Consider the following 14,072-nt stretch of genomic DNA (forward strand, 5'->3'; position numbering starts at 1 on the left):
ATATAACAATTATCAGAATATTCAATAGTATACTTAATAGAATACTTGATGCCAAAATAGTGAATAGCAACAGCCCTAAAAAAATATATGTTTCAGGCGCCTGGCATTCACCCCCCTTTTTTTCTTTTGCAGACTTTTACCGAAGCGATTGTTTATACATATCTTGAAAATGATGCATTCTTGTTAAAGATGCATTCTGGGACTTTTGCGAATAACAAACATTAAAATTGTTCTACCTCCCATTTTGGGCTGGATGTTTAATATGCTGTTTATAAATGCATAATATTAAATAGAATAACTACCATACCTCAGTTGGCCATGAAATTCCAGGTTTGAAAGCGAGTGGTTTAATATGGGGCACATGACACAACACACCATTGAGTGAGCCTTTGTGACTCTTTCACAACCTATGGCCAAATATCTTGGATTGCATTTTTTAAGATGACTATTTTAAAATATATGCTGAAATGAATTTGTCATATATGGCAGTACAATATGTAGTATCTGTCAGTTGTTATCTGGTAATAAAAAAATAATACCCCCCCTCCCAAATATGCTGACTTCATCCAATATCCAGAAGAATGAATTTTAAATATGGGTGCATATGTCTTTTTGTTGTATCTTACTTGCTTATTTTGTTACAGTGTTTAAGTAATCTGTTTAAGATGGTGTCTGAGTAAGATGGTTTTTAGATTAGATTACATTTGATTCAGTCCCCGTTTTTTTGTTACGTCCCAATGACCATTGTTTTTCTGATTCTATTTATTGAGCTGGAAGGTCTTACAGTAGAGATCCAGACGTCCTACGCCACCGCTCATTCCACAACAATATACATTGTCAAAGACGTCCCATTTAGTCCTGTCGGAGAAGTGTCCCATGTTACCTGGGGAAGGCGACATGTGATGAGACATTTGACAATTTCAGTTGTTTACACTATTAAAAAAACATCTCACATGCAAATCTGGCATTAAATATAATTTGTTTAGATAAAACTATCGAAACTATATGGAAAACTATATGGGAAAATGTGCTTGGTCTCGTCTGAGCACAAAACCTCTCCCACATCACAGCTGGTTCCCTCTCATTTTCTTGGCATTGCCTTGGTGTTGTGATTCAGCTTCCTCTTCCTGATTTATTAATCCAACTGTTCTCACTGGGCTATGCAAGCACACGGATATTTTGATGCCCTTTTGCTAATCTATGCATTTGTTTTATGTTATATTTATCTTCTTTAGAATGCTAATTCATCTTCATTTTCCTTCAGATTCAAAACCTGACCAGTGGTCCTTCACCAGTGGGTTTATTTTCTCCAGAAAATTAAACAGCAAATGTAATGTTTCACAGGTATAGGCTACTAGTATTTATGTTTACAAAGCATGGTGTACATTTCAACCTGTCACTGGCCCAGGCGGTGGTCCTCACGTGCTTCAAGTCCGCAACCATTGTGCCAGTGCCGAAGTGTCTCTGCGTCTAGCCTGAATGACTTTCGACCTGTGGCACTCACCCCCACAGTCATGAAGTGCTTCAGAAGACTTGTTCTGGCCCACCTCAAGTCCTGCCTCCCCCTAACACTGGATCCCTACCAGTTTGCCTACCGGTCAAACAGGTCTTCAGAAGATGCCATCTCCACGGCTTTACACTCTGCCCTGATCCACCTGGACAAAACCAACACCTATGTGAGAATGCTGTTCATAGACTTTAGCTCAGCATTGAACATGGTCATCCTGTCTATGCTGGTCAACAAAGTCTATGACCTGGGGATCAGCCCTTCTCTCTCTGTAACTGGACTTCGGACTTTGGACCCCAGTCTGTCAGGTTAGACAACTTCACCTGGTGTTCCACAAGGCTGTGTGCTGAGCCCCCTCCTGTACTCCCTCTTCACCCATGACTGCGTTCCTGTACACAGCTCCAACATCATCGTCAAGTTCGCAGATGACACCATGGTGGTAGGCCTGATGAGTGACAGTGGCGGCATGGTGCGCTGATAACAACCTGGCCTTCAATGCAAAGAAAACCAAGGAGCTCATGTGGACTACAGGAAATCTAAAGGCTGCGGTCACACCCCGGTTCTCATCAATGGCACTGAGGTGGAGCGCGTGTCCAGCTTCAAATTCCTGGGTGTCCACATCTCTGAGGACCTTTCCTGGTTCCTCAACACCTCAGCCCTGGTCAAAAAGGTGTCTCAGCGCCTGTACTTTTTGAGGAGGCTGATAAAGGCCCGCCTGTCTTCTAAGATCCTTGGGATCTTTTACCACTGCACAATTGAGAGCATTCTGACCAAATGTGCCACAGTGTGATTTGGTGGTTGCTATGTAGCCGACCTGAAGGCCATGCAACGAGTTGTGAAAACTGTCCAGCACATTATGGGTGCCCAGGTCCCAGCCACTCTAGACCACTCTAGGGCATCACCAGGGACCCTTCACACCCATGCCACAGACTGTTTGCCCTCCTCCCATCAGGCAGGCGGTACCGGTCTCTCCGTGCTCGTACCAGCAGGCTCAGGAATAGTTTCTTTCCATCTGCTGTAACCCTGCTGAACTCTGTGACTCCCCATCAATAACTATACACCCCGTCTGCACTACTGGACAAGTCTGATAAGATTTTTCAGTTCACGTGTCATTGCTGCTATTCCTGTATTTCATTTGCTCATGCCGACTTGCACCTTAACCTTGCCCCTTAACCTGGCCCTCATTGCACATTGCCCATTTATAACTGCCACTGTGTTTGCATTTTCAATTGTTACATACACGTCTACCTCGGGAACCTCACTGCTGCAATGCGTGCATTTTAGTTGCATATGCCACCCTACTCCTTCATTTGACTCAATTGCAAATTCAGAATGCCATTGAGAATTGCCACAATTATTTATGTCACTTGTACATACATTATACATTTTCAGTACATTTGTGAATTTTCCACTGCACATTTAGAATTACACCTATACATTCCACTTGTATATAAATCTATACATATACAAATTTCTTCTGGTTAGATGCAAACTGCATTTCGTTGTACTGTACTTGTAGTGTTCAATGACAATAAAGCTGAATCTAATTTAATGTAGTATAGTCATTTTAAATGAGGACTTGAATTCAGGTTCAGACTCATAGCTTTGTAATAGTATATCATTTTACAGTTTGAGAAATCAGTGAAATTTGGAATGTATTGAATGCCCAATTTTGAGGCCTTAATGTTTTTTCAGACTTCTCAACTGGTCTTTGTTTATGCCCAGTCAGCATTGTTCACACCCTGTTAAGCCTTTGACCCTCCCATCTTGTTAAAAATTCACATGCTGCAACAAGTCTGTGGTCTTGTGCTCAACCAAGTCAGAGTAAAAGTCTTTGACTACAGTATGGAGTAACTACAGATAGAGATGCATTATCAAGGCTTACATTTTAACCTGACTTGAACTAGTTAATTTAGGGGTAAACTCTCTGAGGAGCGTATTATTTTTAGTCTCCCCAAAAAATCCTTATTGCTTCTGATGAGCTTTTCCTCCAACACATAAATGTCCTCTTTTTTGGATATATACTCCCCCGTTATATACTACAGACACACACTATGCTTAAAATGTATGCTTTGTTTGTTCATGTGAGTCATAAAAGTTGTGAATTCTTTTCATTTGTAATGGCCCTCATGCCTTTTCTTAGCTGGGCGCTGAGTTGGTTATTTTAGAACTGTGTAGTGTGTCAAGCTTTTACGCATGTGAATGTGTGTGCTGTGGATGGATAGCTAGCAACATAGGGTGCATGATGCCAGGCAGAGTTTGTGACACCGGTTAAAATTAAGAAAGCTGCAGAAAGGGAGTTGAGGATGTTTTACCCGGAGACTACACCTATAAATAAAGTATTAGAGAGAAGAGTTAACGTATGGCTATGTATATGTACATAATAAAGAGACAATCAAGGGGGAGATGGGGAGAATGAAGGAACGGAGAGTACTCTGCCTGCATAGCGGCAGATTGAGATAACGTAGCATTTTCCTTTTCGTGGGCCCCTTCAGTGCTCAGCGAAGAACTTCTGCTATACTGAGACCTTTTTCTAATGGAGAAGGTTTCCCCTATTCCAAATAGAATGCACACTCTCCATTCCAATCATGGAGCAGCTAGGGGAGTTGGGGTGATGGGCAGGGGGCTGCTCTATTTTCAAATAGCCTTTCTATGCCTCAATCGGGAGCCCATGATCACGAGCAATACCACCCCTGTCAACCACCCAATTGATGCACAGTTTGAGTTACAATATGCCAGAATGGAACAGTATTCCCTAATGGGGTGTGAACTGAACCCTGTTGTGATATAGTTTAGTTGAGGTGGTTGGCACTCTTTTGGTGGAGGGCGGCACACAGACTGCACGGTAGACTGATTCATGGCGTTGTGATGAATCAGTAGAATTGTACTAAGTGCTGATTGCAGTAACTTGGTGCACAATGCAGGAAGGACAATAAATGGATGCCTGATGAATAGGAAATGATAGGCGCTTGTTGCCCACACACACAGTGTGGGGTCATCTGTGCTGCCAACGCTCTAGTTGACATCTTCACACATTTAATTCCTCTGATTTTACAGCTAGTTATGTTTTTTTTTGTCCTTACTCCTATAATAAAATGACATTTTAAAGCTGACACACCCAAAAACAGCCAGATCTCTAGGGTTTTATATGAAATTATCTGCATGTAATCCTTCTGCTCATTGGTGTTTTCCAGTACAAGAGGACACCATATCAATTTAATTTGATGGCTACAATAACATGTATTCCTGCTGTAATTTGATATGTCTTTTTAAAGCCTCTGCATATCTGTGCCTGGTTTTCACCATTCCAGTAAAAGGCCTGTTTTATGGCCCTGTGTGCGTGATAGTGCGCACATGTGCCTTTCATTACATGATCACCTCCAGAGACTGGAGTCTGAATCGGCAAATCTTCTTACTGCTTGCAGGATTAGCCACACTATAGTGAGGGAGGGGGAGAGCGAGCAGGGGACAGGCCCGGGGGGGGGGGCAGCTATATAGTATCTATATGTGTTTCTCTTGACTTTATCTGTCTCATAATTGCATGGTTAAATCGGTAATTGTGAGTATTGAAATTGTCCAATCCGATGCAGGTTTCTTATAGAAATTCAGTCTACACTCTAATACTTTAAACAAAAAACAAAAACCATTTTATTTCCCCTTCTGTTTATCTTTGATTTATCCCTCCAACAAGCATGTGTGGCACATTTCTCTCTGTAGGGGGAGACATAGTCCCACTTTTCTCATGCCTGTAACTCCATGTCATGTGTCCATGTGTGACACTGCACGTTAAACGAATAAGCCGCATTGACGTGGCTCTAAACCAATAGCTTTCTAATGCTATTCATAAAGATGTAAGAGATGCCCCTTAAAAATAGACTTGAGTCACACATCTAAACCATAGCTTCTGTAATGTTTCAGTTTTCACTTAGACTGCTTTTATTTAACTTCCTGCCCAGAAAAAAAAAAAAAGAAAGAACATCTCTTAGAAAAAACACATTTAACCAGGGTGTGCGCTATCTTTAGTCCATCTCTTAAGCCCCATGCCTGGCCTTTCTTTCTGCAGGTCAGCCAGTTAAGACGTACTATTTGAACTGTGAGAGATTGTTCCCCTGTAGCCGACATCTCTGCCTACCCTACCACAGTGGCAAATGCGTTTACTTCCTCAACCTGTGGTTGGCTGACTGAGCTGAGGCCTTCTGGGATTTTATGTGGCATGCCAAACAAGCTGGCTTGTGAAGACTTGTTCAAGAGGGGGCCCTCCTCTTGCTCTCCTTCTAGGGCTCTCCTTAAGTTGTCAGGGCAACCAGTTACTCATAGAGATGACATTTACAGAGTGCTCTGATTGGTACAGAGGTCCCAGCTGCTGTGAAAACAAGACCAGGGTTAATTGTACATTCAGTGCTCACTTTTCTGAAGTGTTTCTAAATGAGAAGGAGGCAGGTTTCTTGGGGGGTGGAGGATTTTGTTTCATGCCTAGCCTATCTAGCAATAGGCTGCATTTTGACTTTGAGTAATTGTTTCAAGTCTGGGTGAGATGTTATGTTATTGGTATTCTAATAATGCAGACAGCTAAAAAATATTCCCATTCTTAGCTGGTGGAGAAACTGCAATGAAATCTAACCCTACATGTATATTTGCCCTGTTTTACTCTCAACTGAGTAATGGGGCCAGAGAAGGGAGTTAATATACTGTCTGTTTGGCCCTCTGACTGTGCCTCTCTATGTCTATCTTTTTGCCTCATTCTTGCATCTGCCTCTCTCTTTCTCTAGACCTCTCTAAACCTGAGGTTCCTCCATCAGAACTCTTTATTTGATCTCACTTGATCCTGTGCCAGCCCTTCATGGAAATCACCAACTCTTAGGCCTTAACATTTCTGAAATTTTCTGTCTGTCACTTGACACTGGCCTGTCGGTGTTGGAATGATCAAGTTGCCCGATGGTACTGAGAAGTAACTTTACCTCCCCCTCCCCATGTTACTCGCAGGGCAGCTATGGATAGAGTAAATAAACACAGCCCCAGACCCCGGACACTTTGAATTGTACTGTGGTTTGAGGGAATGTTCTCCAACCAATTTGGCCTGAGGGAAGAAAATGTAAATCCAACAAACCAAAAAAAAAACCTGAATCAATACTTGGAGTATTAGAATAAAAATATTGTAACAAAAGTAATCAAGAAGGAGTGGCCTTTTTGTGACAAAATGAAATGTTGGCCCAGTAGATGAACGGTTGCTGGTTCTAATCCCTGAGCTGACAAGGTGAATGAACATGTTCTGTCCCTGAGAGAGTTGTTGTAAGTAAGCATATGTTGTAAGCATTTACCAGGTAAAACAATTTATAAAATATAGGATAGTAAAACCTGAAAAATAGCTCCCCACAAGAGTTTTTGGCAGGTTGTGACTAGAGAAAAATGCGATTTCTATTTCTGAGTTAGGTTATTAAGGTCCGGGCCAGGTTAAGTTGAGGGTTAGGTTTAGGGCTAAGGAAAAGAGAACATGGATTTCTGGGTCAATATTAACGTGTGTGTGTGTGTGTGTGTGTGTAGAAGTAGCATTTTACTTTAGGTGGTGTATTTCTTTTAAAGGGTAGGTAGCATGGGATTTTACTCAGCAAAGTAGTGATAGTGTGGTCAAAGTCATAATGACGTATTTGTTGTTTTTAAGTTTAGAAAAAATATATTACTGACACTGGTAGGGAGATATTAGGATAACATAAACGATGATTGACAGCCATTGTCAATAGTGCTGTCATGAAAATGTTAACTGTTTTGTAAAATGTATGTTTAAATTGGACAGCAGTGCTGTGTGAATTGGCTGATCAACATGCCATCCCTTATTCCCCATTTGCCATAGCTTACATCTCCCCTCTTCTCTAATGTAGCATGGATCATTGTAGAGCCTCAGCAGAAACTCCATTGTATAGCTTTTTGTTTTAAAATGTGTTTTTCTTTTGCATAGCCTAGGCAACTATATTATGATCTTGTGTAACTCACTTGGTAAGAGCATAGTGTTTGTACTGCCAGGGTTATGGGTTTGAATCCCAAGAAGAGGGAAGTATGTAAAAGTATGAAACTTTGAGTTTCTCAACCCTCAGATAAATGTAAATGATCAATCTTTGAATTCATCCTTAGGCGTTACAGCGTACCTTCAGAAAGTTTGCGTTTAAAAATTGCTTACAAAAACGTGTACTTTACTAGGTCTAATAATGATAGAGAACAAACAATTACCATGTTTAAACAAACCTGATACATTTCTGTTATATTCAACCAAAGTTTACTACTACTGACATACTAGAACATTATGAAACTATCTAGGCCTAAAGTTGTTGTCTTACATATTGACTTTTAGTAGCAGTGGGGCCAGGTGTAAATTTAGCCCACGGATGTGAAGTGAGTTTCCCAGAAGCGGGAGGCCAAGTTCTTTGGCAGTGGAAGGGACAGCAGTGTAGGATATCTGTCTGGGTTGGAAGGTTATACTTTCAAGTCGCGCAGAAGTGGCACTCGATGTCTAGCTCTCTATATGAGGAAACATTGGTGTTGTAGCTTGTACCTCAAAGCTCACTGCTTCTAAGTAAATGCCTCTCTTTCTGGTCCGTGTGGTCCGTTCCACACAGTAATGTTTCCCAGATGATGTCTTTTTAGTCTACATTGGGTTGAGCGTGTTTGGTTGCTGAAATTCTCTCTGCTAATCCATTCAGTTCACACGCAACCAGAAAACATTTTCCATAGCTTTCAGTCCGCTAATGAGGACGTGGTGTTAAATGTGGCAGATCATAATTTAGCAAAGCAAGCAACCTCATGGTGGAGCGTCTGTTTTCAGGCGAATAACCGGCAAGTATGCATAGATAGCAATGCTAGATGCCCAGTATCGTGCCCATTAAAAAAAAGTAATAATTTCAGGGTAAAGAGGGAGGAAAATGAACCTGAAAGGGGCTCCATTCATGTTTGTCTCTGTTTGAAACTGTAGACTCAAAGCCCAGAACAGTTGGACCTTTCAGAAAAGTGCTCTTTCAAAATAGCCTTTTGACAAATCCAAATAAAATCTGTGCCAGCCCCCAGACCCTTTCATGTCCACACCTGGATGCTAAGATCTAATGGAAGGAAAAAAGTGTGTGGGGGGTGGGCTCAGACCTAACTTGTCTTATGAAAATCACAGGGTGTTTGCAAATCCCCTTGGTCCACCCCAACGAGACCTTAATTGTATCTACTGCTCAGCACCTTTCCTACCTGAATCGTTTGATTGTGCATGGTTGCGTTTTGGGTTTCCACCACTCTTTTGGTCTGCTGTCTGCTTCTATACCTTTTGAAGTCACGCTCCACTGCCAAAATCCCTGCGAATTTGAAAGTTACAGCCGCTCTCCTGCTCACCACGTCAAGACGTCTGAATGCATGACAACGTGGGGATTGATTTATTAATAGTCTGCCTGGGGGCAAGGTGGGGCTGAAGTGGAATCCCAAAATGGACCACTTTGTGGTGTGTTGGAGAGGACAGGATGAATTTACTCCCTGTTACCAATAATTAGCTTATGGCTTTGCTACAGCAAGGTTGAACGATTTTAGTAAACATTTTTGAATTATTCCATTTTACCTTCAGAATCATTGAAAAAAATTGTCATGTGAATGTAGACTAGCATTCAGTTCATCCTTTTCCTGTCTTTATTTATTTTAGCCTCCAGTATTTTATGATCGATTTAGGGCTGGGCAATATATCAATTCCATTGACAATTGATGGTGACAAATGTTTTATTCAAACATAGACTGTGTAGGATCCTGCCTCTAACATTTACAAGACAACATTTTAAACAATGAGACAACTTGACCCCTTTCCCTAACCAGACGAGGCTGGAATAGTATTAGCTAGTCCAGGGTGGTTTAGGGTCGGGGGGGGGGGGGAATACTGCAAGTGTCAAAAAAGAATATGTGAAAGCTACAAGTCAATGCAAACTGACAGACAGGCTGGCAAAAACTAATTGGTAATGAAGAATATCTCAATCAATACATTTTTTTATAAAGATCAACTTCAAACATAACTTTGGCACAGCCAATAACATGGCTTTGCTGGCAGCCTCTCTTGTCCAGGCTCTCGACTGGCCACACTGCCCTGTCTCTGGATGAGGTGGAGGTGGCAACAACCGCAGGGCACTATTTTGCTGTTGATGCAGGCTTTGGCGGTGTGTGCTGGATGCGTCATGGCAAATAGTGTGGTGGCCCAGCGGCATCTCTGGTCGTCTTTTTTGACGGCTCTAAAGGAGACAGAGGGCCTTGCTCTTCTAAATGCGCCACTGTTGGAGTGCGGCTTATTCAGTTTGGTTTTGTCCGAGTCGGAAGAGGAAAAAGACCGGAAGAACCTGGATAAATACCTTCCGCTCCAAAGACAGTCTTGCTATAGGCCTACTGCTTCACCCCCGGAGGCTGCCTGCACCTGCTGTTCTTCCCAGCCACCTCCAGCAAAGCTTGGGCCACAACTGCCCCTACATTCCAATGCTGTCCCGCTCTCATTGTATTATTACAAGTGGCATTGGAGATGCGCCCTGTAGCCAGACGTTAAAGCATACTAGTTCAAGAGGAGGTTCAGAACTCCAGGAACAATTAGCTAATAATGTATCAATAACTAATAATGAGTTGGAGGAGTATAAAACGCACAGTTCGTTATTATTATAATAGTTATTATTATTATATATTGGATTTTCATGTCACTCAGGCACACCATACACACGATTTTGCCTACTTTGGTTGATGGGACTGTGTGTCATTCCAGACATTGCCCAATGCTACATGTGTTGAATCTTAAAGACTACTTTTATAATGGTAATGGCATAAAAATGTAAAGATTGAAAACACGAACTCTCCTTTTGTTTTCCAGGTTCAGCCCTACTGGACCTGACAGAGCAGTTTGCTCCCCCAGAGACGGCTCCCCCAATGCTGGCACGGCTACTGGAGGCCATCGAGAGGAAAGGTAAGCTAAGCTGGCAAGTACACACTGAACTAGTAAAGGAAAGGCTATTTGTATATGCAAGACTAGTCAAATATCTTTATCTGACATAAAAGAAAAAATTATGCCACATATTACTAATTTTGTACACTTATTTCAAGCAATTTACAGTGGTTAAGAGCCAGGTTTAAGTTCCTTGCTCAAGATCAGTCTACAGATTTTCTCCTTGTTGGTGCTGTGACTCAAACCAGAAAGTGTTTCCATTACTGGACCAACGCTAACTAGGCTATGCACCGGAAAGTTATATCAATTTAATATAAATGTATTTGATTAATAATTCACAAGAAACAATATGGAATGAGCAGTGCAATAAGGCACAAGAAGAATACATTGAAAGGTAAATGACTCTTTTTTTTCAAAGTGCGTGCCGTTCACATGTGGCAGGGTAGATTGCATCTCAAAAGTTAAATTCATCTTCAGAGTTCAGGTATAGGCTTATCGCTATATTAAATTAACCCTGGCAGTCCCAAAATAAGTGCTTGACTAAAAAACAAGGAGAAACAAATTGTTTGGATGAATAAAATTGATTATTCCGACAACAATGTGAATGTAATAACATTCTTTTGGCCGTGCGTTGATCATTATCGGATGGAACTGTTAGCAGGCAGAGGTGACGGCCAATACATTTCTGCTTGGAATTCTGCTCAGCTACCAGGGATTCAGAGTATATTTCAAGTACAACATAAGTGGATATACAATATTATATGCTTTAAGTATACAGCTTTTTTGGGCTTGTTATATAAAGTCAAATAATGCAAATACGACAATATTTTCATTTTTCTGCATTTTGTTCTTGTTGTTATTATTTAGAAACCATGGAACATTTCTTGACACTAATGTTGTCTTTAGATATTCCACACTGCACCTCTCTCTAGACAAGCTCTAAGGAATGTGTACCTCAGTGGCTAGAAAACATTGTTCTAGCTCACTGTTTCCCCCTTACTGAAGATCTGTGTGCATAGAGTGTGTGAAAGCAGGGGCAGTGAGGAAAATGAAATAAGTGATTTGCTTAATGGTTGTTGGATGAAGAAGGTGCTCTATAATAATCTAATGCCGCAGTTTGTACTTCAAGCTATTTTTCAATAAATATATTTATAGTACCCTGCAAAGGTGTCCAAATCTGTCAGATTTGATTAACACTTTTTCTTTTGGTTACCACATGATGTTATTTCTTAGTTTCGATGTTTTCACTATTATTCTACAATGTGGAAAATAGTTAAAAATGGCTAAATACCCTTGAATGAGTGTGTCCAAACTTTTGACTGGTACTGTTCTTTATGACAATGATGGCTGTGTTCTAGACAAGTATTCACATACCGTCCACTCGTTGACTTGATAAGGTTCGGGAAAAGAAAGGGCTAGGGACAATTGATTTCTGTGTCAATGTTTGGTCCCGGCAAGGAAAGAAAGTTGTGTGTGTGTGTGTGTGTATGCGCTCCCACTCATGTGCATGCACAACCGGACAAGATTTTCTGGTTTATATTCAAGAACACTGTGTTCCCGACACGTGGTAGATGGGTTTTATCAAGCCTGATTGGGAGATGTCGGATCAGAAACAAAACAATCCAAGAGCAGGAGCTTAATCCAGTGCAATACCTTGATAGCCTTGGCTGTGTTTGCCCCGTCGTCAAGAAAGATCATCTCCTCTGGCATGTCCCATGGGTCCAATGTTCGGTCATTACACTATGCTATTATGTCCCCAGTATGATGTGAAATCCTATGGAGGTTGAGCAATGTATGTGTGCCTTGTTGGAGGAAGGGTGATAGAAGTGTGCTGAGCGCAGCAGTCATTTCTTCATCCGTCAACACATTTTCCTCTCCTATTTCAGAATTTTCTTATCTCTCTGGGTTGCTGTATCCATTTCAAATCAGCCCATGAGTTTCACATTTGAGGTCACTAGTTTTGGTACGTTTGCTGAATACTGGCCCTCTTCAGTCTTGTGGATTTGCCAGAATCGATGAACAAATCTGTTATTTGTTTTTGGGCACTCATTTGAATAAGGTTGCAGCTAGGGATGAGAGAAATTAGAAAATGAGCTTAACGTGTAACAGGCCTGCATGCATTTTGAGTATGAGCTATGCAATGTTCTGTCCATGTACGCAGGTAAGAGATCCAAGTTAAAAGTACGCAAAAATGAATGAACAGTTTGTTGTGAGGCTGCGTTTGCCGACTGTCGGCTGTAGGTAAACACATGGACCAAATCATTTTTGACTCTGTGTGTGGAAAAAGTTGGCATGTGCTTGAAACATTTAACGTTGCGTATTTCTGACTGACACGTGAGCTAATTGTTTTCGTCTTCTTGTTGGCCATACTGTAAGTTAGTTAATTGTTTCAAACTAACGTTAGCGATGAGATGGACATTCAGCGGGCTCTTATCACTAGAATCGCCAAGCCTTTCAGACGAACATTAACAGCCAGAACCGAACCCCGTTTGTCGCCGTTAGCATACGAATCGGCCCTATTAGCATACACATCCTCCTCCGCAGCATCACCATCCAGCCAGAGCATCAGTTCATCTACTGGGTCGTCATCAAACTATAGAATAGTCCCAAAAAATATGAGTTAAATAAATTGTTTGAAATTGTTAATGAATTAGAAAAATATATTTATAGTAGCCTTCACTGTCACGGTGACCGTGACCTCTCCACTATTTCACTATAGCACTATTACACCTGTTCCTCGTCACATCACCCCAGACCTCCCAACATTATGCCCACCAGATCCTCATTACTACAGCTTATAACTGGACTTCACGTGTGTGGGGTATAAAAATGTAACATATTGGCTAATACTTTAATTACTGAATGCTTTCAATTATTCTTGTTGAGAACTCACACTGTTTAGTCATAAATATGTGTAAAATGCACCAGATTACGCACCCCCGGTCTCTGGTTTATAAGCCGGATATGCCTGCCTTGCTTGCACGCGTTCTTGCACCAATACTGATGACTGTTCATTATTTGGGCGACTATCCATATCTATTTTATTGATGTAATGTATTAAGAAATTAAATTGAAATTGCTTACTGTTCATGCTGTGTAATTATTTAAATCAAATATAATATCAATTAATCTGATATTGGCATTTTTGTATCCTAATGATCATTCTCGGCCTTAAAAAATAATAATCTGTAGACGTCTACAGCCCACCCTTTGGTGCATGTTTGTACTGGGCCCCTATGGAAATCAAACACACAAACCTGCTGTGACAAGTGTTATGCTCTTACCAAGTGAGCTAAATCTGATTAAAATGCTTACAAATATATATTTTTTTATTTTTTATTTTTTTTGCATTGAAAGATAACTGGCACAGTTTTATGTTTTTAAATAACGTGCCTTGGTATTTTAGTTTAGTGAATTATTCCAGTCTGAAGTAGTTTAGTGCTGCATATCAACAACATGATTGAATGTCCCTGAATGTTTTTTATTTTTTTACTTTCTAGCAATCAATGCAATTGCATCTATTCTAGTGGCTTATGTCCTCTTTAAATCTCTGTAGGTCTAGATAACCCAACACTGTACCAAACCTTCACAGCCGGTGGTGGACTTGATGTCCGACAGTGCTTTGACACTGGTATG

General features: G+C 41.0%; 1 protein-coding gene across 2 annotated transcripts in view; it reads left to right on the forward strand.

The window, feature by feature from the left end:
* The window catches only part of pik3r1 (phosphoinositide-3-kinase, regulatory subunit 1 (alpha)), a 40,152-nt gene that overhangs the window by 14,483 nt on the left and 11,597 nt on the right, over positions 1 to 14,072 (forward strand). For both annotated transcript variants that reach the window (XM_010878050.5, XM_010878049.5), the window contains 2 exons: positions 10,365 to 10,457; positions 13,993 to 14,067. In XM_010878050.5, coding sequence (XP_010876352.1) covers positions 10,365 to 10,457; positions 13,993 to 14,067 — 168 coding nt within the window. The remainder of the gene's footprint in view (positions 1 to 10,364; positions 10,458 to 13,992; positions 14,068 to 14,072) is intronic.

This window comes from Esox lucius, chromosome 14, assembly GCF_011004845.1.
Source record: "Esox lucius isolate fEsoLuc1 chromosome 14, fEsoLuc1.pri, whole genome shotgun sequence".
Classification (NCBI taxonomy): domain Eukaryota; kingdom Metazoa; phylum Chordata; class Actinopteri; order Esociformes; family Esocidae; genus Esox; species Esox lucius.